Raw genomic sequence first — 23,784 nt, forward strand, 5'->3', positions numbered from 1 at the left:
TGACCTGACCTGAGTGCGCCGGCGCCGCAGACTGGATCAACAACGCCCCGGCGATCGAGGAGATGATTTCGCCGCAGAAGCTGAAGGAGTCATATGCCCAGTTCACGGGCAGCTTCGCGCCCGACAACGTCGACATCTCGCGCTCGCCCGTCACGGCCGGGTGAGTGGTGCCGCCGGTCGCCGACAGGTGGCGGGCCGGGCGCGGCGTCGACAGATGGCGGTGGGGCGACGGCCGGTGGAGGCGGGGCGCGGTCGGGTGGCGGTGGCAAGGGCGCCTCTGGCACCGGTGTCGGGCTCGGGGACCGGGACAGAGCGGCACACCGCGACCGTGCTAGACGACATGCACCTGTCCCGGGTAAACAGTGCGGCCCGCGAACCACGCACTGGGCGGAAGGCGGGGCTAGGTGGTGAGTGTTAGCTGGTGAGGTAGACTCCCCTTCCGGCGATGTTGGCGAGCAACAGGTCCAACCAAGGTATCTGCTATTCAGCTGTAAGATAGCCAGGCATTTGGACGGGCTGTAAATATGCAGCTTGTGCTTTTGTATAACAAATGCGTAGTATCAGCTGGCCTTGGATGCTACTCTTCACATGTTTCTTTCTTTTTGGACAGTTCCATATCGTTCGTCTTCTCTGTTTTGTTTTGTCTGTTTTTTTATTATGACAACTGTTCACATTGCTCGTTTATTTCCTAGATTTCGTTGATTGTTTTCTCTTTCGTGTTGCCCTGTTCTCCCCTGTTCTCTGCTTCTTGGGAGTCTGTCTGGTTGCGCTGCGTGCCATTTCCGTTGACACGCTTCCCAGTCCCCGCCCGTACTGGAGCGACGCTTACATTGCGTGTGGATAACCGTGTTAACAAGCGCTCTGTGGTCCAATCACACAGCTGCACGCTCTTGGCGGCTATTAACGAGGACACATTAATCCGTTGGCGGGTTTACGTGACTAGGGCTATACTGACGGCCTATGTGTGTACTCACGTTTGACAAAAGATTTAACTGAGCTACCCGAGTGTCTCGCCCCAGCTTTGCCGCTGTAACAACGGGTGCGCGCCTGTGTTGTGGAACCGGTTTGCCTTTGGCAGCGGGCCGTCATACCGTGGCACTCGGTGGCTCCTCGGCCGGCAGTCTAAAACGTTACGAATGACTCTTCCGTTTCATTTGCGGTAACGGTTCATTGTGCGGCTGTCACCCTGCACAGCCAAGCGCCTATGCCGGCCAGTGTTTGTGACGTGACACTCAAGTCGATCGGCATTTCGAACGATGACCGCATTTCAGTTCATTTTCTCAGCACACACGCACACACAAAACAGGCACCGTCGCTATCTATGGCTCCCATACTGTCACGTCTTCTTTTCCGCCTGTCCTTTCGTCGCGCTGCCCCTCCGGCACCAGTTTGGCATCAGCTGACTCCCAGAGCTGACAGTGGCCCCTACCGGGCGCCCTGGCCGATTTTGTTAACTCGTTTCGCCCACAGATGGCACTGCTCTGTTGACCGTTGTGTCTGTCCCACTCTCGGCAGCGTTTCCACGCACAGTCTGGACACCACGCTGTCTTGTTGCACCGCCACTAGCTTTGTCGGAATGTTCCGCAGCAGGTTACGTATTGTCGGGCGCGTCCCGAGGTGGCAGCACCGTAGCCAGACGGCCGCAGTGCCGGGGGTCCGAGCAAAGCGCGCTGTCCCCGGCTGGATCGGCCGACCGCGGCGGAGTTTGACGGCAGACCTCTGCTCTTTGAGACTTGCTCATATGCCAGCACAATGTTTGGGACCAACCGAACATATCTGGACCATTGTCCAGCATAACGTGCGTTGGGGTTGTGCAGCGGAATATTCGACAATGCTGGACTCTGCCGCTTCTCTGCCGATTCATGCGAGGGCCGCGTTTTGCCGAACCCTTGCGCTTGTAGTCCTTCGGGGATTGCTGTGAGCCTGGACACACCGCTAACGCTTCCCTCGCCTCTGCTGCTGGCGCCGCGCCGAACTCCTGCTCGGACCGACCGTCACAACTAGATACATATTCACCCGCACGACTACGTAGATAATGGAAAGCTAAAAATCTACTAATCTCGCGAATTTGTTGAAACTCTTATTATTTCTAATAGACTGCATCCCATGATGTGGCATTGAGGCACGTTTGGCTCTCAGTAATACCAAAACGGAGAAAGTATGCGGAAAGAAGGCATGATGGCTCCAAATTGCACTGGGATGCTGCACTCATGCTACCGCTTCCCCCATTCGGTTCAAGTGGCATTGGTCAAACCCAGCCGTGGGATCCAGCCCGCCCGGATCTGACCATGACGGCCGTGCTGTGTATGTTGCGAAGCTTCAGTCAGTCGGGGCTTCTTCATCTGGAGCCGGGCTCTACGGCCTGCATCGGGCCGGCGTGGGTATGCGGTAAGCGCCTGGGGGGCTTGCTCGCCCGCTCTCGGCCAGGGAGTGCCTCCAGCCCCCCGCCGGGGACTGCCTCCTGCTCCCTGCCGGAGAGTGCTGTCGCCCCGGCGAGCTCTGACCATCGCCGCCAGTCCCGGCCGACAGCAGTGGGGTGTGGTCGTGCGGTGTGGGCGGGGCGTCTGTGGTGATCCCGGACCGCGCCTCGTGACCGTCCGGACTCGGACCACGCCCTCCCCCGGTGACCTTTTGACTAACGGCCCCCCTCCTGCGCATGCCTCCCTGCAGACCCAAGCTCAAGTGGAAATCGTGAGTACATGGTACACGTATGGTCGCATGGGCGGCGGGCGCCGATTGGTGGGACGGTTGTGTGAGCGACCAGTGGGGCTTGCCGGGGATGCTGATTGGCGGGACGGCAGGTTGGCCGACCAGTGACGCTCGCAGACGCTTGAGATCGATGTTCCGATCGGTGGCGATCGGTGGTGTTAGGCGACTGAACGTCATCCATCACGGTTAGCTTGTCAGTGACCGAAGCTATTGGGCTCACCAGCCGCTAATGACGATGCAACGGATCTGACGGGTTTAGCGCTACCACATCACAGAAATCGAAGTCCATCGCCCTCGTAAGAGGGATTCAGCGGAAAGCGTGGACGGCAGAACTCGTGATGCTACTAGAAGCCGGGGCTTTACCGTAGTCTGCGAATGTGGGTGCGATTTGCATGCTCCGTTCCCCGGCGTAGCGTTGCAGAGCACACATGAGCCACGAGCCCTGACCGTGACTGTGACACCGGCTGCTGGCGGGCTGCCCGCTTGGTGCGGAGTCCCTCGCTCTCTTGACCGTAGATGTCAATCGTCAGTCACGATGTGCATAGTTTGCTACTCGCGTGAGCCATCGCGCCGCTAACAGCTTCACTCGTGGGCTATCGAGTAGGCAAGCTAACACAAGTAGACCTAATCGTGTACTGAACACTCTGGCCTAACGTCATGTGCCGCCTTTCACTCCTGTCACGCCTGCTGCTGTTTTTAAGCAGGCTCTCAGACTGCGGCCTTTGGGCGGTGTCGCTCATCTCCGGTGATGGACTATGCGAGCTCCGCCAAGCGGCACATGACGTGCCAGCATTGACGCGGCATACAGTGTTCTGATTGACGGAAGCTCTCACTGTTTTTGCCAGTAGATAGTGAACACTGCCCAGTGAGAAGTGCTTCCTCATTTTTTGGCCGTTGCCGCTTCTTTGATCCGCGCGCATTGAGGCCATCGTCATAGCAAGCATAGCAAACTCTCGGCTTTACGTACGCCGAGCCGGTCCCCGCTCATTTTCTGCTCGCGAGCAGCGGGTGGACAGCGAGGCGCGCCACTAGCGCCATCTCTGGGCGACCGTTACAGGTTCCTGGTGAGCTTCATGGTGGACGCCCGAGGCGGCGCCATGCGCGGCTGCCGGCACTCGGGCGTGCGCGTCATCGTGCCGCCCCGCAAGGCGGCCCAGCCCATGCGCATCACGTGCCGGTGAGGACTCCGTCGACCGCACGCCGCTGATGCGGGGCGAATCGTTCAAACGGAGCGGGGCTTCGTCACCACCTCGTCAGCTGGCCTGTCACACAGCCGTTAGTTACTGTTACGACAAACCACACGTGCGGTGTTTGTAAGAGTTCGGCTGTGTTCAAAGACAGTGATTTGATGTGGTTCTTTAGTTTGTTGAACCTTTCCTGGTGAGCGGCTCCATGTAGTCGGTACCCGAGGGAAGTGTGCAAGCTTTTTAGTCCTAACTGCATTCCCACCCTGTCATCTATCAGCTACCTGAAGAAAGACAAGTTGCTGCACCCGCCGCCTTTGATGGAGGGCGAGGCGATCGCCAGCCGCATTCTGGAGATGGGCCCGGCCCAGGCCAAATTCCTCGGGTGAGTGTCGAGCCAGACCGGTGGCTGGATCCGGTCTGTCGAGCCAGACCGGCGGTGGTGGATCCGGTGGCCCTCTCCTGAGGACGCCGGTGATGACGCCGGCAGCTCACGGGATCGTGAACGGTCTGTGCGCTTGGCAGCTTCCCTGGCTACGTAAGGCGCAGTTTATTAACATTTGCACATTTAAGGCAGCGTCTCCAGGTGTGCGGTATCCGCTGGCGATGACGTCACATTTGGCCCACTCTCATTCCGTACCGTGGCCACTGATGGTGATCTTCGTACCGCGGACACCGGCGGTGGTGTCCTTCCGCTGGAGACCGCATGGTTGGCGCCAGAGCTCAGCTCACGCCGCTGCCGGCCGTGTCTGCTGAGGCGAGCCGTGCCGGCCGCCCCGCTGACGGCCCGGCCGCCCCGCTGACGGCCGCCCCGCTGACGGCCGCCCCGCTGACGGCCGCCCCGCTGACGGCCGCCCCGCTGACGGCCGCCCCGCTGACGGCCGCCCCGCTGACGGCCGCCCCGCTGACCGCCGCCCCGCCGGCCCGCAGCCCGGTCATTATCGAGGTGCCGCACTTCGCGGCCCTCCGCGGCCGCGAGCGCGAGATCGTCATCCTGCGCTCCGACAACGGCGAGACCTGGAAGGAGCACACCCTGGAGGCGTCCGAGGAGGCCGTCCAGGAGGTGCTCAACGAGAGCTTCGACGGCGACGGTGGGTGGCCCGATGGCGCGAGGCGGTGAAGGGGGAGGGGGAGCAGCTATGGAACGCCGCTGATGAAAACTGGCTGTCAGTGTGCGCGTGTACGGGTCGGTACCGCAACGAATAGAAAAACAGCTCACGTATCCAATGACGAGGCATGCTGGGACCTTGGGGTTCAGCCGGGGAGGTTGTCTGTCTGCGGGAAGTGTGCGGACTGTGAGCGCCGCCTCGCCTGCCGTGCCGCAGAGCTGAAGCAGCTGGAGGACCTCAACACCAGCCGCATCACGCGCATCGTCACCACCGACTTCCCGCAGTACTTCGCCATCGTCAGCCGGCTTCGCCAGGAGGTGAGGCGCAGCGGCAGGGCCGGCCTCGGGGCGGCCGCCGGGCCGCGGTGGTGCGGCGCCGCCAGGTGCTGTGAGGTCTCTGACCTCTCTGAGAATGAGCAGACAGACCCGGCTCCGTACCCGTGAGAATGAGAAGGCAGACCCGATCACGCAGTGTTATCGGACAGAGTGAAGTCTAAGGACCCCCTTGAAATATGGTATTGCCAAACACGTTTTCAAGTAGGCTCAGGGAAAGAGTTCGTGTCTATGCCTATGCCATTTAAGTCTAATGAAAATACTGAGAACTCATTGGAGCATTATTTATACTGACGTTATACCAAAGTGTCCTGCCCAGGCTGCCATGGACCGGTGCAGGAGTCGGTGCTGAGCTGAGCAGGGTCACCACTGCCCCGCCCGCCCCCACCCCTGCTGGCGGCGGCCGCCTGCGCGCTGACCTCCACGCCGTCTGCTCGCTGACCTCCGCGCCGTCTGCGCGCTGACCTCCGCGCCGCCTGCGCGCTGACCTCCGCGCCGTCCGCCGCCAGGTGCACGCCATCGGCACGGAGGGCGGCATGGTGTCCAGCACGGTGGTGCCCCAGGTGCAGGCCGTCTTCCAGCCGGGCGCGCTCACCAAGAAGATCAAGGTCGGCCTGCAGGTAACCAACCCGTTCCGGCGGCGCAAGGAGCGGGCCGCGCTCAAGCAGCAGGCGCCGCCGCTGGTGCCCAAGAAGCGGCGCCTCTGCCGGCTCTGGTGAGCCTGTCTGGGCAGACTGGGCCGCCGCTCCGAGCACCAGCTGCAGGTGGTCGACGTCGACCGCCTGCTGCTGCACACCAACAGCTGCTGAGGCCGCAGCAGCGCGCGCCACGCCTCCGCCCCTCTGCCGGCCGCCGGCGGGGGCGGTCTGTCCGCCTCGGCCGCCGTCGGCCGCGCTCGCGCGAGGGAGGCCGTTCGGCCGCCGACGGTCACATTCCGGCGCTGATAAGCCCGGCGCTGATCCTTGGTTGACGTATCGGTTCTAGTCATATCAGTCAGCGGAACAGTATTTATTGGTGGGGCGTGCGTTCCCACGAACGCGTTTTATTTTATTTTCGGGGTGGCGGCTCGCACGCTTTACATTGCTCAGGGCTTTGGTTGAGAGGTTTGCTGGGTTAGGGTTTGTAGCTGAGTTCGTGTCAAAGAAACGGCCGAAATTGGGCGGAAACGTGGCGCAAATGAAGGTTGTGACCGCCGGCACAGTCTGCCCGGAGACGCGGAGTCTCTCGGCGGTGCGAAGTCGCTTTCGGCGCGTCAGGCGTTCGGTCGCCGAGCGAGAAGACTGTGACGAGGCTCGACGGCTGGGAGTTTTTTCCTCCCGCGCCTAGTATTATCCTCGCGAGGAACGTGAATCTCGCTGTACTCAAAACAAATCTGCTCGGTCTGATAACGCGAATCTCACGTGCATTGTCGTGTCGCTTTGTTGTCCTCAAGAGGTCATTTTTGTTTTCCACTGTGCTCAGCTGTGTCCCCTGTCGGGACGGTCTCGCTCCGTGCGTGTCTCTGTCCCTCCACCCCCGGGCGCGCTCTCTCCTGCCGGCGCCCTCCGCCCGTGGCGCCGTTCAGTGTCGCGCGCCCCTGGGCGGGTCTGTGGCCGCGGCGCCGCCCGTCTGCATGCTGCATGCCGCGCCCGCCGCATGCTGTCCGCCCTGCCCGGCCCCGCAGCGCCGTCCTTCGGCGTGCCCGCTCGCTGTTTGCTGTGCCTTTCCGGTCAAGTACAAGCGGCGCTGTCTCTGTCTCGGCCGCCGGGCGTGGTGGCCTCGCCGGGCAGATCTCTCACTGCGCCGCGCCGATCCCGAGACGCCGCTGTCGGTCCGCTCTCGGGCCCGGGCCGTCGGTGGTCGTCCGCAGCGGCGCCGGAGCCGGAGCCGCCGGCGCGCGCCGTGTCGCTGCACTAGCTGTAAGCGCGGGCGCGTCGGGAGGCGCGTCCGCTGGTGCCGCCGCGTCCCGGCCCGCCCGCCCCCGCGGGTGTCTCGTGTCGAGGCGGCGTCCGCTCGCGGGCGGACCCCACGCCATCTGAGTGTGCTCTGTGTAATGGCGCAGCTCTAGAGGCGGCATCTCGTGGCGGCCTGGCCAACCGTAGCTTCGACGCCGGGCGTTGCGACCGGGAGGCTCAGCTGGTGCGAGCAGCCGGTCTGAAAGCCGGAGGGTGTGGGTTCGATTCCCACCCCGGTCCAACGCTTGGCGTTTCGGCGCGTTTGCGCACCGTGCGCGAGGTCAGGTAAGCCTCGCCGGTCTTATGCCTTCGATGCCGTCTCTTGGGCGACGCTTGCGCCCTCTCCTCCGCTTTGCTGTCTGACCTTTACCACTTACTAACAGTAGCCTGGCATGTGCGGTACGGGTGCAGACTAAAGAAGCCCAATAAAATTAGTGACGGTCTACTAGCATTTCCGACTCTGGCGCTCCGGCCTCGTGCATGGCTCGAACTGGTTTAGGCAAATGTCACGTGCTGCATACTGACCTACTAACCTGTAACACATAACAAAATTTGCTAAGCCAGCGCTGTCGGCCGCCACTGCACTGAGTGGGCCGCCAAGCCGCGTCCCTCTAACTTTATTGGGCTGTCTATAGTTGGCTTACGCGTGTGCATTTGCCCGCGAACTACTTCGAGCCCTGCATGCGCCCGGCTGCTGATGGTGGATGGATGGAGGGAGGCTGGTGAAGGACACTGGCTCGGCAGCGACTGGGTACGGTGGCGGACAGCGCGCGCGCGCAGAGGGGACGAAGGGCACGACACGCACAGTCGGTACACCGCAGATGGAGTCAGCATGGCGTCGACGGACACGCAGCAGGCTGCTGGGCCGAGCCCGCACTCAGTGAACACAGCGGGGCACATGCTAACCACGGCTGCCATGTTCTTTCAATGGACGCAGCTGGGTACGCACTAGCTACCGGTCCACTGCTGGTTCAGTTCAGTGAGCACAGCGGGGTACACGCTAACCACGGCTGCCATGTTCTTTCAGTGGACGCAGCTGGGTACACACTAGCCACCGGTCCACTGCTGGTGTAGTGGACACAGCGGGGTGCACACTAGCCAACGGTGCACTGCTGGTTCAGTGGACACAGCGGGGTGCACACTAGCCACCGGCGCACTGCTGGTTCAGTGGACACAGCCGGCTCACACTGTCGTTATTAGCCATCAGTTCAGTCCGAAACACGGCAGTTCAGTTCGGTTCAGTTCAGCCGGTGGTTCAGAGTGCTGCTCTCGGTCGTCACTGAGGCGGACTTTAAACACAAGATGGTGCCGTTCATGCTCGGTCAAATAACATAATGTAATTGATTTTGGATATCCTTGAGTTTTGAACATCATTGAGTATCATTAAGCGGACTGAACCGCCGTCGCGAAGACTGACTTACAAAGAACTGCACAGAGCAGCTTCCCCCTCCATCGACCACACACGATATTTCAAGCACGCTCGGCCCCCGTTGCCATGGAGACGTACTGAGACTGACGCCTGGACGGTGACGTCATATACCGCAGCGGCTCCACCTCAGGACAGACCGAACGGAAGACTGCGTGGGCCGGTCTGCAGAGCGGGATAACGGAGCCGATGGTCGGCGAGGGAGCCGAGCGCGCGTGCCCGTGCTGCACGCCGCCACACCTGACTGCTGGGCGGGTCATGCACTGGGGGTCGGATGCTACAGCGCGGTGGGTTGTAACGGTGGGGGCTAGTGATCACAGTCGTGGGCGGATGTGGAGTGGGGATGGGAGTCTTATTCGAGGTCGGGCGGCACACTCGGGATCAGGTGTTGTCTTCGACATGTGAAGCCACTGCCCTCTGCTGATAACGACAGAGCACACCTCGCCCGTGTGTTGCCGGAAGGAATGAAAACGAAACGCGCGTCAGGAACGAGACGTATCATGTGCAGGCTCTAGGGATCGGGAACATCGTAGGGCGGCTCTGAAGACGCTGCAGAAGATATCAACGATTGTCGCATTGCAAGACTGCACGCTACCCTGCGACGCTTCTCTTCGTAGGAGTATTAGGTCAAAGGCCCGCAACGGGCCCTGTATGGCTTCACAAACAGTTCATGCTCCAACACAAAAATGAACCAGACAGTCTGCCACGGAAACATCGAAGCACGTCACTGGACACGGGGACCCAGACGCTGAAGCGCACTCCATCTGGGGCACAGTCCAGCTGTGACGTCACGGACGTGACGCCTCATGCCGCGGGGATGCCACCCCAGAGCGGCGGCCGCAGCGCACTCGACTAACGCTCACAGCTGGGAGCATGCGCACCGCTAACAGCATGCGCAGCGCACAGGCTTAACACGGGCGTTGGCTTGCCGCGGCTGCAGACCGTCCCCGCCCCCGCTGCCTCCGACGTACCGGCCCGGGGAGCCGGCCGCTGACGGCCTCCGACCGGCGGCGCAGCGCTGGCTGGACCGCGGAGAGACGGCGCGACACCGCGCCGGGCCGAACGGTGTGCCCTGGAACCCGTGAGGTCCGGGCGGCGCCGCGCGGTCTTCGGCCCGGGGCGCGCACGGCACCGTCTCGAGCTCAGAGGGAGCAGCCAGCGCTGTCGTTGCCTCGGAGGTCGCTGACTCGTGCCGGCGCCGGAGCGGAGCCGTTCCACTCTCTCTCCTGGTGTGTCGGTCACACGACCCGCCCTGTCCCGCCTCCGGCCCTCCGTCCTCACAGCGCCGGCCAGCGGGCGGGCCTGTCCCACGCCCCGCCCCCGCCTGACGCCGGGGCGCGCGGCTGACCGCCCGCCCTGACCCCAGGCTCAGCCGATCCCGCCCGAACTGGTGGCTAAGCTGCTCGGCAACCGAGTGGCCGTGTCCCCGATCGTCACCATCGAACCGCGCCGACGCAAGTTCCACAAGGTAGGCGAGCTGGGCCGAGCCGTGGCTGGCGCTGGCGACCGCCGCTCTCCCGCAGGTCCCGAGCAAGGTCCGGCACTGGCGGCTGTCGCTCTCCCGCAGGTCCCGTTGGTGCGCCGCCGCCCGCTCACCGGTGCCTGTCGTGTAGGGGTGGCGTTGACTTCGTGTGCGCCAGTCAGGGTTTCAACGCCTGCAAGAAGTTTGGTTTTCGTGGTTGTCAAATCGGATTGGCGTATTCGGTTTTTGGATAGTTGCTGTGTGTTTCGCTAGATATCAGTGTTTCTGTGGAAGTTGCTCCGCGTTGCGTACACTCAGGCTTGGAGACGGGAGCTCGAGTCAGACATATGTGTGATGTCCTAGCTGTGTCGCCGGCTGGGGCGTGCCGCCCGAGTCTGTGTGAGCAGGGAATGGAAGGGGAGGGGGTCACAGTGACGCTGGTCCCTGTCGTGCTGACGCCCGCCTCTGCCGCCTCTGCAGCCCATCACGCTGACCATCCCCGTGCCCCAAGCGGCCGCCAAGGGCATGATCAATCAGTACAGCGGCGACGCGCCCACCTTGAGACTGTTGTGCTCGATAACAGGTGAGTGGAGTGGGGGCGACGGTGGCGCCGCGCCGCGGACGTTGGCCGAGGATGCCGCCGTGTTGTGACGGGACGCGCGCTGCGGGCCCCGGCTGCTTTCAGTGTTCTCATGCTCTGCTTTGCTTTTGCATTCTTTGAATTTGCTGACCGCGGCTTCTTTTTATTCCATTCGGTGCTTTTCTGTGAAATTCGTTTTCCGCGGCGGTGGCGCGCGGTCTCCTCCACTGTGCACCTCCGCTGCGACTGTCTCCGGTTCGCCCGCGAAACGGAGGCCGGGACGTGCGGCCTGCCGTCTCAGAGCCGACACCAGGCGAAATCTCTGGGACGGTTCGCCGCTCCGACATCTCTGACTACTGGGAGATGCCCCGGCCGGCGGGGCCGCAGGCGGTTAGCGCGGGCGGGCGGCGCGCTCTCGGCGGGGCCGCCGCCGCGCCGGCCGGCCCTGGCGGCCAGTTAGAACTGTCGTGCCCCTAGGCCCGCCCCGGGACCGTATGCGTCCAGTAGCGTACTAATACCATAGTCAGGTGTTAACTCGGCCCTCTCTCTATCACTCGTGTGGTCATTACCTAGTGCCTGAGACCTAGCTAGCCCGATAGAAGGTCGGCGTCGCTCAGTCGGGGGCCGCTGTTCGGAGCTCGTTCCTCGAGTAGTAGACCACCCTCCGAGTTCCTGCAGAGGTCTGCATAGAGGTGGGACAAGAATCCTGGCTGTACTTTGACTGGGCGGTACTCTGCCTCCCGCAGCAGCGCATTCTCGGCCTAACGCTCTCATACTAACAAGACTCTTTGTGTTTTCCTGCTAAGGAATCTTTCGGAAAAGATCTCTCAAAGGTGGGCAACGGATATTTGTACTCTTGCGCTGTTTTAATCTCCACATTTCTCTGTACTCTCTGCCTCACTTGTTTGTTTTCTCGTTATGCTTGTTTTCTGCCGCGCATGCTCCTCCCACCCCGGGGACCGCCGCCTGCCATTGGCCGGAACTCGGCGCCAGCCGCCAATCACGACGCTCGCTCCGAAACGGAACTCGTCTCTCGGCCTGCGCCTCAGTTCGGTTTTGTTCGGTTGGTTGAGAGCTGGCAGCTCGGCGCCGGCCGATTCTTGCGCGAGCGCTGCTTGGGCTGAGCGCCGGCCACAGCCACGTTTCTTGGCCGCCGCCTCGGTCCCCCCCCCCCTCCCCCCGGGAATGTGCGACATGGCACGAAAACTCGTAGCACGGTACTGCGCAGACATCAGTAGTGCAGTGTCGCAGTCCTTGCCCTCCGTATGGCCCACGCAGGGCTCTCTGCCAGCGTGGTGGGGTGCCGCGCCTCGCGCCGCGCCACCACCGCCCGGTCCGCTGACGCGACCAAATTCAGCGCCGTTTGAGAAGTTCAATGGTGGCCCCACCCCGTCCCGGAGATAGCCGTCACTGTTTCCGTGTAGCTGCAGCCAGCATGTCGCATCAGTGGTGATGTCGCCGTCCGGAGGTCGAGCGCCGGCCGCCGGCTCGCCGCCCAGGAAGGGCAGGGGGCGTGTAGGGGGGGGGGGGGGGCGTCAGTGTTCCGTTCGCTGTGGCCTTGGTTCGCTGGTTGTGCTGCACGGGCATGCTAGCCTGCGTGGTGTGACCGAGAGGTGTCGGCGTGACGCGCGCGGCCGGCCGCCCGTCACGGGCCTGCAGCCGCCACAGGAGCGTCACAGCCGGCCCGACCGCTGCCAACAGCGGCCCATGGTCAGGGCAGGTCAGGTTATGGTCAGATCAGGGCCGGGTCGGGAGAGGTCTGGTTAGGTCATGATCATGGCCAGGTCAGGTCATAATAAGGTCAGGCCATGGTCAGACCACGACTAGGTCATGACCAGGTCAGATCAGATCATGACCGTGGTCAGGTCAAGTCATGATAAGGTCAGGTCACGGTCAGATCATGACCAGGTCAGGTCAGATCATGGTCAGGCCAGCGTCGGGCCAGGGAGGGTGCCAGAGCAGGTCAGGGAGTCGGACGGGAGCTGAACAGTGCGTTGGGTGGCCATACCAGGTCCGGGGCTCCCGCAGAGCAGCGCTGTCTGTCGGACGGCGCAGGCAGCGTAAGTGAGACCTGGGACCTGTCCAGTCACTGGGTCGCCAGACGCCCGTGGGTCGCCAGTACGGCAGAGTGCGACAGCATGTGCCCAGGACTCGGTAGGTCAGCCGTCGCTGGGTGGTCAGACGCCCGCGGGTCGCCAGTACGGCAGAGTTTGGCAACATGTGCTTTGGCAACATGACTGGGTAGGTCAGCCGTCGCTGTGTTGGTGCGCGGTACATGGCTGACATGGGGTGAGTATTCAGTGGTTGGTGTATGAGTGGCGCGTGGCACGAGTGTCAGTGTCCGGCACTCATCTGGCCACTCCGTTACCTCCCACTGACCGTGCTGAGCCGGAGTGTCTGCCGCTCGGCTGGCGCGGCCGCCAGTCATCACCTCTGCGCTGGTGTCGGGCGCGCTGCCGGCAGTGTTGGGCTGTCACGCCGTGGTGAAAGCCAAATGTCTGGTTAACCCAGGAGTGGCGTTTTCTGTGTATGGAACTCTTGACCTTCAGCCTGTTGAGGCGAGGCCCGGCGATGTTGCGCAGCTTCCCGTGATACGCAGCCACGGTCTGCGTGATCCACAGATACACAAGGTCCTGACCTTCACGTGATACACAGATACACAGCCACAGTCTGCCTGTGCGGCCGCCGTGGCATGTTGCGTTCAGCGCAGGGGCGCCTTGCTGTCGCGCCAGCAGTCTCCCACAGCCCGCTCTGCCCCGCCCGCCAGTCTGCGCGCTCTCCCCCGTGTTGAGTCGGTGTGGGCGGCGGCGCTCGGCCCGACTGAGCCGCCCGCTCCCGCCGCCAGGTGGCACCACGCGCGCCCAGTGGGAGGACGTCACGGGCTCGACGCCGCTGACGTTCGTGAACGACTGCGTCTCCTTCACCACCACCGTGTCGGCCCGCTTCTGGCTGATGGACTGCCGCAACGTGACCGAGGCCACGGCCATGGCCACCGAGCTCTACAAGGAGGCCATCCACGTGCCGTTCATGGCCAAGTGAGTGGGCGCGGACTCCGGGACGGCCCGCGCCCGCGGACGGTGCCGTGCCGTGGCGTGGCGCCGACCGACACGGGCAGCGATGCGAGCCGCTGGCCACCCATCCCCCGGCCTTAGTTGGCGTCTGCTGTAATGATACACGGACGATCACGCAGTGCATGTACCGACAGCCGTTCTCGATAGGTGCCACCCGTGATAGCCGTAGATGGCGTTTTAGACGTGTAAGAAAGTTGGTGTCAAATGCAATTCAAGCAAAGTTTGTGTGGCGCGAGCCACCGAAAACATCGACATGTTTTCTATGGAAGCTTTCTTCTCTGAAGTTGGTGATTGGAGGAGAGAGCTGTCGTACTCCTATCCCGACGCGCGATCTCAGGGTCTGGAAACCAAGCTGGTCCGAATGCCGGGTTGTGTGTGTAAGAGCTAAGGTTGATAGTTTTAAGTCTGCCTGCCGTTTAAGCTCTGTACATCGCTCACTAGATGTCTCCAGCAAATCATCAGACGGCATTGGTCTCGCCGTTCGGCTCCGGTCTGTCAGAGCCTGCGGCCGTTACGACGCGCCCCGACCGGTAGTTGTGACCTCTGTGACCTCTGGCTGCGGCCGGTAGCCGTCACCGCCGCCCCCTTCGCAGGTTTGTGGTGTTCGCGAAGCGGCACGACCCGCTGGAGGGACGCGTCCGCGTCTTCTGCATGACGGACGACAAGGAGGAGAAGACGCTGGAGCAGCAGGAGCACTTCCTGGAGGTGGCCAAGAGCCGTGATGTGGAGGTGCGTGTGCCGGGAGACGCGGGCTGACGGGGCCGGTGTGGGGCCGGAGCCGGCCGGCTCCGCCCGGCTCTGCCCGGCGCCGCGTGTCAGCCTCGGCCGGCCGGCTGGCGGCTCGACAGCTCTAGACTGTGACTGATCCGTGCCCCGTCGGCTCCAGCAGGAGAGACTCCGCTGGGTGGTCTATCGTCAGCCTGCGGGCAATCCGCCTGTCGGCTCTCTTTCGCTTCAGGCTGCCGTGTCTGGTGGCGGTTGAACTTAAATATGTGTGTTCCGGCACTGTTGTTGCCTCTATTTAGTGACCGCCTGCTTGAGGCGGAGGCGTGCGGCGCTCGTCAGACCTGCTTTCTCCAGCCGGAGGTCGACCTGAGCGGACCTGACCTGACCTGACCCACGGGTCTGTGACACACGGCACCCCTGACCCGTCCAGGTGCTGGAGGGCAAGCCGCTGTACCTCGAGTTCGCCGGCAACCTGCTGCCGGTCACCAAGTCGGGCGACCAGCTCAACTTCCAGTTCTACTCGTTCCGCGAGAACCGGATGCCGTTCAACATGCGTGTCAAGGACCACACGCAGGACCCGATGGGCCGCGTCGCCTTCATGCGCGAGAAGAAGGTAGGCGCGCCACCGGCGGGGCTCCGCCTGGGCTGTCTCGTCAGCTGACCGACCTACCGTCGTGCCTGGACAGCCCCGCTGTGTTGTGTTGTCACGCCGTCACGCGTCACGGGTCACGCCGTCACGCCGTGTCATAATTGAGCCCGATTCACGATGCGCCGCCAGGAGCCGGCCCCGGCTCCTGGCGGCAAAAGAGTAGATGGTGACAAAAGAGTAGATGATGACGGATCGCCGTTGGTTTTTGTTGCACTGACTGGCGACTTCTGTCTGGCGGCCATGACCCGATGTGACCCAGTGTGACCCGACGTGACGCGATATGACCCGCTGTGGGCCGGCGGCGGCGCTGACTGGCCTGAGCGCGGCTCCGCCCGTGCGTGCGCCACTGAGCGTTACTGACGCCGCGCGCGCGCGCTCGCCTCCAGCTGAGCCGCCAGGATGCGCCCCAGGCGCCCATCTGTAACCTGAACATCCAGCTGCCGACGGACGTGTGCCCCGACCTGGACGTGTCGGCCGACAGCGAGCTGCTGCGGCAGCGGCTGACGCCGCACGCGGTGCGCCGCATCGGCCGGCTCGGTGAGCGGACGGCGCGAGCACGCCCGCCGGGCTGGGGGTCGGCACCTGCGGACCGTTCCCAGCGCTGCGTCCGCGGGGGTCCCGGAGGGGATGTCATGCGAGGGACGCAGACGCGGACAAGGAGGTGTCAGTAGGAGGAAGGTCGGTGGGCGCTGCCGGTGACAGCCAATGGCAGGTGTCGTCGAGAGGAGGAGGAGTGATTGCTGCCAACCGATGCCTTAGTCTTGGTGATCTCAGATACCGCCGACTCGTGTCTGCCGTGTGTGGGGCTGCGAGTGAGTGCCCTGTGTGCACTCGTGAGCGCGAGCGAGCGCGCTGCCGGTGGCGCGCTGCCACTGGCAGACCACCTGCAGTTGACCTAATGTCCAATCTTGTGTGGCGGCAGTGACGCCGGAGATCCACAGGGCTGACATCCGCATCACCGACATCGCTCACAAGCTGGGCAAGGACTGGGTAGCGCTGGCGCCACACCTCGGTGAGTGTCATTGATCGGCCGCCAACCGGCCCACCAATCAGCGCCGCCGGAGCCGTCCTGCCCTGGTACCAATTGGTGGACTGGTCGTCATAGGTTTCGAGTCGGTGGCAGCTGTGTAGGTTTCTTCGTTTCTGCGGAAACTTTGACACGCTTTCTTGTGGAATATCAGTACACTGCTGATTTAGCTTTGGAGAGGATCATTCAGTCTGCACTGCCTGTGACGTGGCTCCAAATCAAAGTGCAACTAGCCTCCGATATGTACCAAGGACATGGCTGCTGATGCATGGCCCGTCTCATCTGTGACGAGAACTCGCCAAAAGCTCTGCCGCGCCGTGGCGTCTGACACACGTGGCGGCTTCGGACCTCCGCGGTATAGCCGAAGCGCTGAGTTAGGGCTGGGGAGCGGGCGCTTCCCGGCCACGTGATGACGTCATTGGCACTGAGCTGCCGCGTGTTGCAGAGGTGCCCCAGTCGGACATTGAGCTGATTCAGACCGAGTACCCGGACGACTCGGCCCAGCAGGCCACTGTCATGCTGCGGCTGTGGATGAACAGCGCCGGCAACCAGGCCACCGGTGAGTACCGAAAACTCTGGTACCCGCCACCGGCACGAGACGGCGCTAGTGATGGCGCCGCCTGCAGCTGTGCCGTGCCGTCCCGGTGCGCTTACCTGGCTTAAAGAAGCCGCGGATGAACCCTCCGTCGGTCTGTCCAACGCAGCTGCGCCAGGGGTGGGGAGGAGGTGATGTCACATGGTGGAGTGAGGAGGTGATGAGGCAGGGGTGAGTGGGCGTGCGGTCTGTCGCCGTCGGTTGCTCCACCTGTGCCGGCTCCGGTACTGCGGTGACTCCGGCTCTGGCTGCTCCGGCTGCTCCGGTGGCTCCGGCTCCCGTTGCTCCGGTACGCTTGGCAGTCGGTCGGGCGCCTCTCCCTGCGGTCGTACCGCCGGCTGGACTCGCTCCGCTGACCTTGGCCGCCGCCGGGTGGGCCGCGCCGCGCCACGAGCGCCGCGCGGCGGCGGCGGCGGCGGCGCATCGCCGCAGGACGGGGGTGCGCCGCCCGTTACAACAACCGACAACAACTTGTGAGCGCGAGAATTACGCCCCATTGCCGGATGCTGTGCCGTTGAAGCGGCCGTTCGTGTGCTGCGCGCGCCGCCCGCTCCCGATGGAGATGAGCCTGCGTGACGAAAACAGACGGACGGCGGCGGAGCATTGGATGCCACGGCTGGGACCCGTTGCATATTCTGTTCACGGCTGCGGCCCGCTGACGGGGAGTGCCGCCTGTGAATGACGTCTGGGGGTGCTGATGGAGAGTGCCATCCCTGAGTGCTGCTGGGTTTGTGGGTATTAGCCAGAGGTGCTGTCCGAGAATGCCATCCAAAGGTGCTGTTTGAGATTACACTCCGGGAGTGCCCCCCACGGTTGTTGTCTGAGAGTGCCGTCTGGGAGTGTCCTCCACGGGTGTTGCCTGAGAACGCCGTCTGGGAGTGCCGTGTGCGGATGTTGTCCGAGCGTGCCGTCTGGGAGTGCCGTGTGCGGGTGTTGTCCCAGCGTGCCGTCTGGGAGTGCCCTGTGCAGATGTTGTCGGAGAGTGCCGTTTGGGAGTGCCCTGTGCAGATGTTGTCGGAGAGTGCCGTTTGGGAGTGCAGTGTGCGGGTGACGTGTGCCCGGCTGTGCCTCGTAACAAACGACGCTGCTGCTGGCTGACCAGGACAGACAGCGATAATGCAGATCCAAGCTCTGCTGCTTGTCCTGTTCGGAGACGGCGCGATCTGGGTAACAAGATTCGGCGGGGGCGTGTGTGGCTTCTTGTACGCAGATGCTCACTCTCGGATTTAGTCCTGAAGCCAGACTGAGCCTGGCTGGAAATCTGAGAATGGTTCCAGCGCTGATACACTGTTATCCGTCGAGTGCTCGCTTATCCAGTGGAACATATGCTGGGTGGTTTAGAATCGACAAGTTCAGTCGGTATGACCCGCTGAATGTTGTCGAAAGGGGCGCGGCCTCCCATTTGCGGAGTATACGCCCGCCGGCTGGTGTTATTTTGGCTCGGATTACATCGCGGCTGCTGCTGCCAGTCGGACATCTCCAGCGGCGATAAGCTTGTGGATGTTGACGCTGTCGGGCCTGACGCAAGGAGCGTTGCATACAGCGGCGGCGGTCGGGGCGGCAGCCGCCCGACCCTGACCCGAGCACTCCCGTCCGCCGGCTGGCCACGCTCCGGGTGACATCAGGGGGCGCGCGGGCGGCGGCTCGCCCCCTCCCCTCCCCTCCCGCGGCGACCGGCCGGCTGGCCTTGGCGAGCCGCCGCCGCCGCCGCCGCCACCACTTTGTGAATGAAGTGGAACTGACGCCGCCCTCGCTCGCGTGCTCCGCTAACGGGGTGTGGGTGGCGGTCGGCGCCCCTTCCCCCTCGGCCCACACGCCCGTCCGGCCCGGCGGTGTCGGCCGGTCCGGCACGTCTCGCCGAGACAGGGCTGGGGATCGGCCGACGCTGCGCCGACAGCGCCCCCCGGCCGCGACGTCGGGCTGCCCCTCCCCCGGCCCCCCATATCTGGACAGGCTTGCTGCCAGCACCCAGGCCGACACGACCGATAACATCGGCGATCGAGTGGGATGGGAGATGCCCCTGGCTAGTGGGATGCTATTTATGGAGACTCACGTGATGGACTGGGCGAGGCGTTGGCGTGCACGTGGGGGAAACGTGTTGATGTGAATTCAGGTAATGTAGCGAGAAAGTATCTACCGGCTTCACCCTTCTAGCAGGCCGACAGTCATTCACTTCTCTCGGCTTACACCGAAGTGGGTGGTTGACCCCAGCGACTTCCGCGGTTTAATAAATGTGCCAATTAATCCCCGGGAGTTGTTTCCTCCCCCGTTTTTAAACTGAACACGGATATTTGGATGGGGCTCTATTCATCTGTGACGAAACCACGTTGTTTTCCGGTATGCGTGGCAGCGTGTTTGAGCACACTCGCGGCTGTCCGTGGGATGTCTCCCGTCGCTCGCCTCTCGCCCTCCGCAGCGGCGCGTCGCGCCCCCTTTTTCCGCCGGCTGCGTGGCGGCCGTGCGTGCGCCCCGGCGCGTCGCGGCTGACGCGGCGTGACATTTCAAAGATCGCCGCTGTCACGCGGCGTGCGTGACCGGCGGTGCCGTGAGGCTGTCAGGGGGGGGGGGGGGAGGGAAGCGGCCCGCAACCGTCCCCGGCGCCGCCCGGCCCGACCCGACCGCTGTGTGACGGGCAATCCGGCGGAGAAACGGGTGACGGGCCGCGAGGGGAGGCGAAAGCGTGCGGTGGGCCCGTGCGGTGGCGCGTTCGTGCACGAGGCTCCAGAGCGACATTCGCGCGGCTGAAGCGGATTGCGCCAGGCCGCCCCACCGCATGACGGCGACAGTTGCAGGTGTCGCTTGCCGGCGGCTGTCGCTTTGTCGCTTTGTCGCATTGCGACATGGCGTCCGGCACGACATTTGCATGGACGGACGCATGCCCCCGTCAGAGGCGTCGTCTGTATGGCCGTCTGTCGCGTGGTCCCGCCGGGTCAGCTGGGCCGGAGTTCACTGTTGGCGCCGTCGGCTGGCGCGCCCGCTCCGCCGGCTCCGTCGGTCGGCCGGAGGGCTTGCCGGTCTGGCACCCCTGGTGTAACGTCTGTATGTGTGGCTGTCGGTCTGCGGTCAGCCGGCGGTGTGCCTGCTCCCCGGCGCCGGGTCACTGGCCGGCCGGCACGGTTTCACTTTCTCCGGCCGCCGGTCAGGGCGCCGCCTTTGTAGTTGGCGGCCGCCGTCGGACCGCGCGGCGCCGCCCCCTCGCGCGCCGGCCGGCCGACACTCGGTAGGGTCTGGCACCCCCTCCCGCACGTGACGTGACCCGACCCGACCCGACCCGACCACATGGAAGAGGCCGGGAGATAATGGGTCGGGATGGAGTTCTCGATGCCGGGCCGGTGGGCAGCTGAGTCAAGAGAGCTGACCGACGGTCTCGTAACTCGTTGGCTCCATGTTCGGGTGTTAGCTTCAGCAGGTCATGATAAGGTATTTGCCATAAAGTCCACATGGTGACGTTCTGTTTCGGCGCGTCGTAATAAATAAAACACGTAGAGAACAAAATAAACTAACAACCCTGTAACTGGCGCGGAAACACACACACATGAACAGCACATAGTCACACATTGCAAGTCACAAATCCCAGTTGGCAGCAGCTTGCGTTGCTGGAGTTGGCAGCTTGCGTCGGGCGATCGCCTGCGGCCAAAACAGACCACGTGACCCACGAGCCGCTCTGTCGCTCCCGCGTCGGTGTCGCGGCTCGTGCGTACGCCGCGGCTGTGCGGGCCTGGCGTGTTCGTCGGGGTCGGCCGTGCTGGGCACGTTCGTCGGCGCCGGCCGTGCTGGGCACGTTCGTCGGCGTCGGCCGTGCTGGGCACGTTCGTCGCCGCCGGCCGTGCTGAGCACGCTCGTCGGCGCCGGCCTTGTCGCTGTCTTTTGCAGCTCGGGCCGCGGCCCGTGACGGCCTGTTGTGAACTGTCGGCCGATCGGGCCGAGCGAGCGCGGCAGCAGAGGCGGGCAGAGCGCCGGAGGAGGGCCGGAAGAGGAGCGGAGAATGGAAAGCGAAGACGATTGGCGACGCCGCCATCATCGAAAAACTGAGAGCCGCTACGAGATGTGGAGGGGAGGGGGAGGGAGAGAGCGGGTGATCGGTCGCGGGTCGGCGAGCGGGCATACAGATCTGATCGGTCGGTCTCTGCCGTGGCGCGAGGTACCCGCCGCCTGCCGTGTTTTGCCACCTCGCTGCAGAGCTGGGGTGACACGGACGCGGCCGCGGGGCGCAGAGCGCGCCCGGTGTCGGCGGCCGACTCCGCTTGCCTGCGCGCGATGTGGGCGGCAGCGCGTCAGAGCCGGCCGCGACGACGCCGCTGCCCGGGCGCGGGGAGTGGGTACTGGACCGGTCAGCTGCCATGGAGGTGGCAGCTGGCACGCGGCTGCGCCTCGCCCGCGGCCGGCCGTTTCGGACCGGAACGGGCCGGCGGCGCCAGCCGTCCGGGAGCAGCCGGGGCGCCACCACCAGGGTGGCGTAGACCCCCTCACCCACACCCACTCCGTCCCGTTCCGTATCGACTTGCAGGGCTTGAACAGGCTGACTTTCCGACACGGACCATTCCATCGTGCTTCCCTTTCAAACATGGAGAGATAATCGCCTGAGCCGAGGAAGGGAAAAGCCCTGTCATCGGCCATAAAAGCGAGCAAAAGTTACAATCAGTCTATTCTGACCCGGCCAGTTGTCCGATCGGGAGGAAAAGTTACCCGCCTTCTGCGGGCCCTGACTATTGACGTGGTGCGGCGGCGCCGTTCCGTTCCGCTGCACGCCGGCCGGGCTGCGGCCGTTCCAATGTCAGCGCCGCCCACGCGCTGCGAACCCGGCCGCCCGGCCCGTCGCCGCCGCAACTCGGCCCATTCGCCGGCCGACGCGCGGCCCGTTGCCATGGCGACGGACCGGCGAGGCGCGTCTGACCTCGGCTGGCTGGCCCGGGGCACGTGTCCGCCGTCCCAGGGCCGTGCCGTGCCCGGCCCCGGCTTCGGCGGCGACACCGGCGCCCCGTCCCAGGGGCACGGCCGGCCGGCCGCCGTAGCTGCCATCGAGGCTGTATTTCTGGCGGCCGGAGCCGGCGTGCGCCCCCGAGCCGCCGCAGTCGTGCCGTCGCGGCGCCGGCCGCGTGGCGTGCAGGCCCGCTTGACGGCGGCACTGGAGGAAATTGGCTGCCTTAGACGGCTCAGCGGCCAGGAATGCGATTCTGGCCGAGGGGGGGGGGATGGGGGATTACGTAATATGCGCCGACGGTGAAGGCGCGTGTCGCCTCTGATGGGGAGACGGGCCGTGCAGTGGGCCGCGCCGTGCTGGCTGGCGCGGCCGCCGGCGGACCGCGGGCGTGCAGCGAACGAGCCGTGCAGCGGGGAACAGGTTTGGCGGCGCCGGCGCCGTCGTTTCCCGCGGTGTCGTCCGGCCCGGACGCCGTGCCGCCAAATATGGCCGTGCGAGCCCGGCCCGGAAAGTCGTGGCGGCGCCGGACCGGGCTGGACGTGCTCTGATGCCGACTGGTGCAGATCTCTTCACGACGCAGGTTCGACGCGGTGCGCCGCCACCACGCGGCGCATGCCCATATCAGCAGCACGGGGCGGGATGCCCGGCACGAGTCCGCTAGGGTTTTCAGGCAGGTGAAGACCGCGAACAGGAAACGTCCGCACCAAAGTTCAACCTCGTAGGCATAAGTGTACTTCCTTACAACACGGTGCATGGCTAATTACCCCGCTTGCACAAGCCCGTTCTTCCCGGTAACTCATTATACGCCCACGTGCGTTCCCATAAACCGGTACTTCCTTGCAACACGGCACGGGCCGCCGTCACCGTCGCACTCCCACTGACGGCCGGCGGGCGGGGGCGAGGAGGGGGCGGGGAGCCAAACGGCCTCGCGCTCACTCAGCGCTGGTGCTATGATCTCATGGCCCGGTTAACACGCATCGGCTGCATTCCAGCGGCTCTCAAACTGGCCCGTCATCGCTGCCACGCCGCTGCCGGCCGGTCGCTCGCCCGGGGTCCCGGCCGCCGGCCATCTGGGTCACGCCCGGCCCCCGCGGCCGAGTTCGTGGAACCGGTGCCGGGCTATCGCCAGTGCCGCCCGCCGCGTGCAAGGGGAGGGGGGGGGGGGAGGGCGCCGGCGGGGCCGCCGGCGGTCGTTTCAGCTCGGCCGTTACTCGGCGGCTGCCATTTTTAATGGCGCGTTGTTCCGGCGAATCGGCGGCGTTATTTGCGCTGCGGCCGGCGTGTGAGTCTCCCACGCACCGCGCGACGCGCCGGCCCAGCCCGAGCCGGCTCCGGGCGGCCGCGCCCGGCTGCAGCCGCGTCGCGCGCCACGCGGAGAGCGAGGGCGTGGCGCTGCGGCACGGTGCCGGCTGAACGGAGCCGAGGCGCGGGCAGTAGTGGTGCGCCCGACTCAGCGCCAACTTCGCCAGTGCCACGTGCGAGGAGGTAGCAGCCCGCCACCTGGCGGCCGGGCGGCAATGTCGTGTCGCAGCGACGCCGTCCGCGCGCGCCGGTCGGGCCGGCCGGCTGGTGATGATCATATGATCACATGATCACACGGCGGCGCCGCCGCGCCGGGGCAGCGCCGGGTGTGGGCGAGCGCAGGCTCCGGGGACGCGGCCGCTCGCGTGACGCCGTCGCTGCCATCGTCGGCCCGCCCACCATCGACCGGCGACGAGGCGGCGCCGAGACGAGGGAGGAGGCGCTGGCGGGTCACGGAGGGGCACCCGAAGCGTCCGCCGACGCGTGACCTCACCTCTCCGTTCCCATGCCCCCGCCTCCCGCCGTCTCCGGGCTCCCCAGGCTCAGTTCGCGAGACTGCCTAGGAAGTCCGGGCCCGATGCGGCGTCTGGCCCGGTGGGCGGTCGTCTCGAGGTCCCGGCGGTTACCAGGCCGGCTGCCGCGGCCGCCGCTGGGCGGACGGCTGTCTCCCCCTCAGCGACATTGTCAACCACTTGAGAGCAATGGAGGCCTCTGATTGCCCAGACGACGACCACGGCGGCGGCGGCGGCGGCGACCG

General features: G+C 64.6%; 1 protein-coding gene across 11 annotated transcripts in view; it reads left to right on the forward strand.

Moving 5' to 3' along the window:
* Ank2 (Ankyrin 2) overlaps positions 1–23,784 on the forward strand; it is a 173,651-nt gene that overhangs the window by 105,723 nt on the left and 44,144 nt on the right. For 9 of the 11 annotated variants that reach the window (XR_005094926.1, XR_005094934.1, XR_005094933.1 and 6 more), the window contains 15 exons: positions 31–160; positions 1,516–1,590; positions 3,767–3,886; positions 4,174–4,278; positions 4,824–4,984; positions 5,219–5,319; positions 5,844–5,954; positions 10,061–10,162; positions 10,637–10,739; positions 13,582–13,771; positions 14,401–14,536; positions 14,964–15,146; positions 15,569–15,719; positions 16,105–16,194; positions 16,655–16,768. Coding sequence is in view for 2 of the 11 variants with exons in the window: in XM_037228136.1 (XP_037084031.1) it covers positions 31–160; positions 1,516–1,590; positions 3,767–3,886; positions 4,174–4,278; positions 4,824–4,984; positions 5,219–5,319; positions 5,844–5,954; positions 10,061–10,162; positions 10,637–10,739; positions 13,582–13,771; positions 14,401–14,536; positions 14,964–15,146; positions 15,569–15,719; positions 16,105–16,194; positions 16,655–16,768 (1,872 nt within the window). In the remaining 9 variants the exon portion in view is untranslated. Of the gene's footprint in view, positions 1–30; positions 161–1,515; positions 1,591–2,670; positions 2,692–3,766; positions 3,887–4,173; positions 4,279–4,823; positions 4,985–5,218; positions 5,320–5,843; positions 5,955–10,060; positions 10,163–10,636; positions 10,740–13,581; positions 13,772–14,400; positions 14,537–14,963; positions 15,147–15,568; positions 15,720–16,104; positions 16,195–16,654; positions 16,769–23,784 lie in introns of all 11 variants that reach the window. The other 2 variants (XR_005094928.1, XR_005094931.1) reach the window with 2 other exon arrangements.

This window comes from Pollicipes pollicipes, unplaced genomic scaffold, assembly GCF_011947565.3.
Source record: "Pollicipes pollicipes isolate AB1234 unplaced genomic scaffold, Ppol_2.1 Scaffold_6052;HRSCAF=7182_pilon_pilon_pilon, whole genome shotgun sequence".
Taxonomy (NCBI): Eukaryota; Metazoa; Arthropoda; class Thecostraca; order Pollicipedomorpha; family Pollicipedidae; genus Pollicipes; species Pollicipes pollicipes.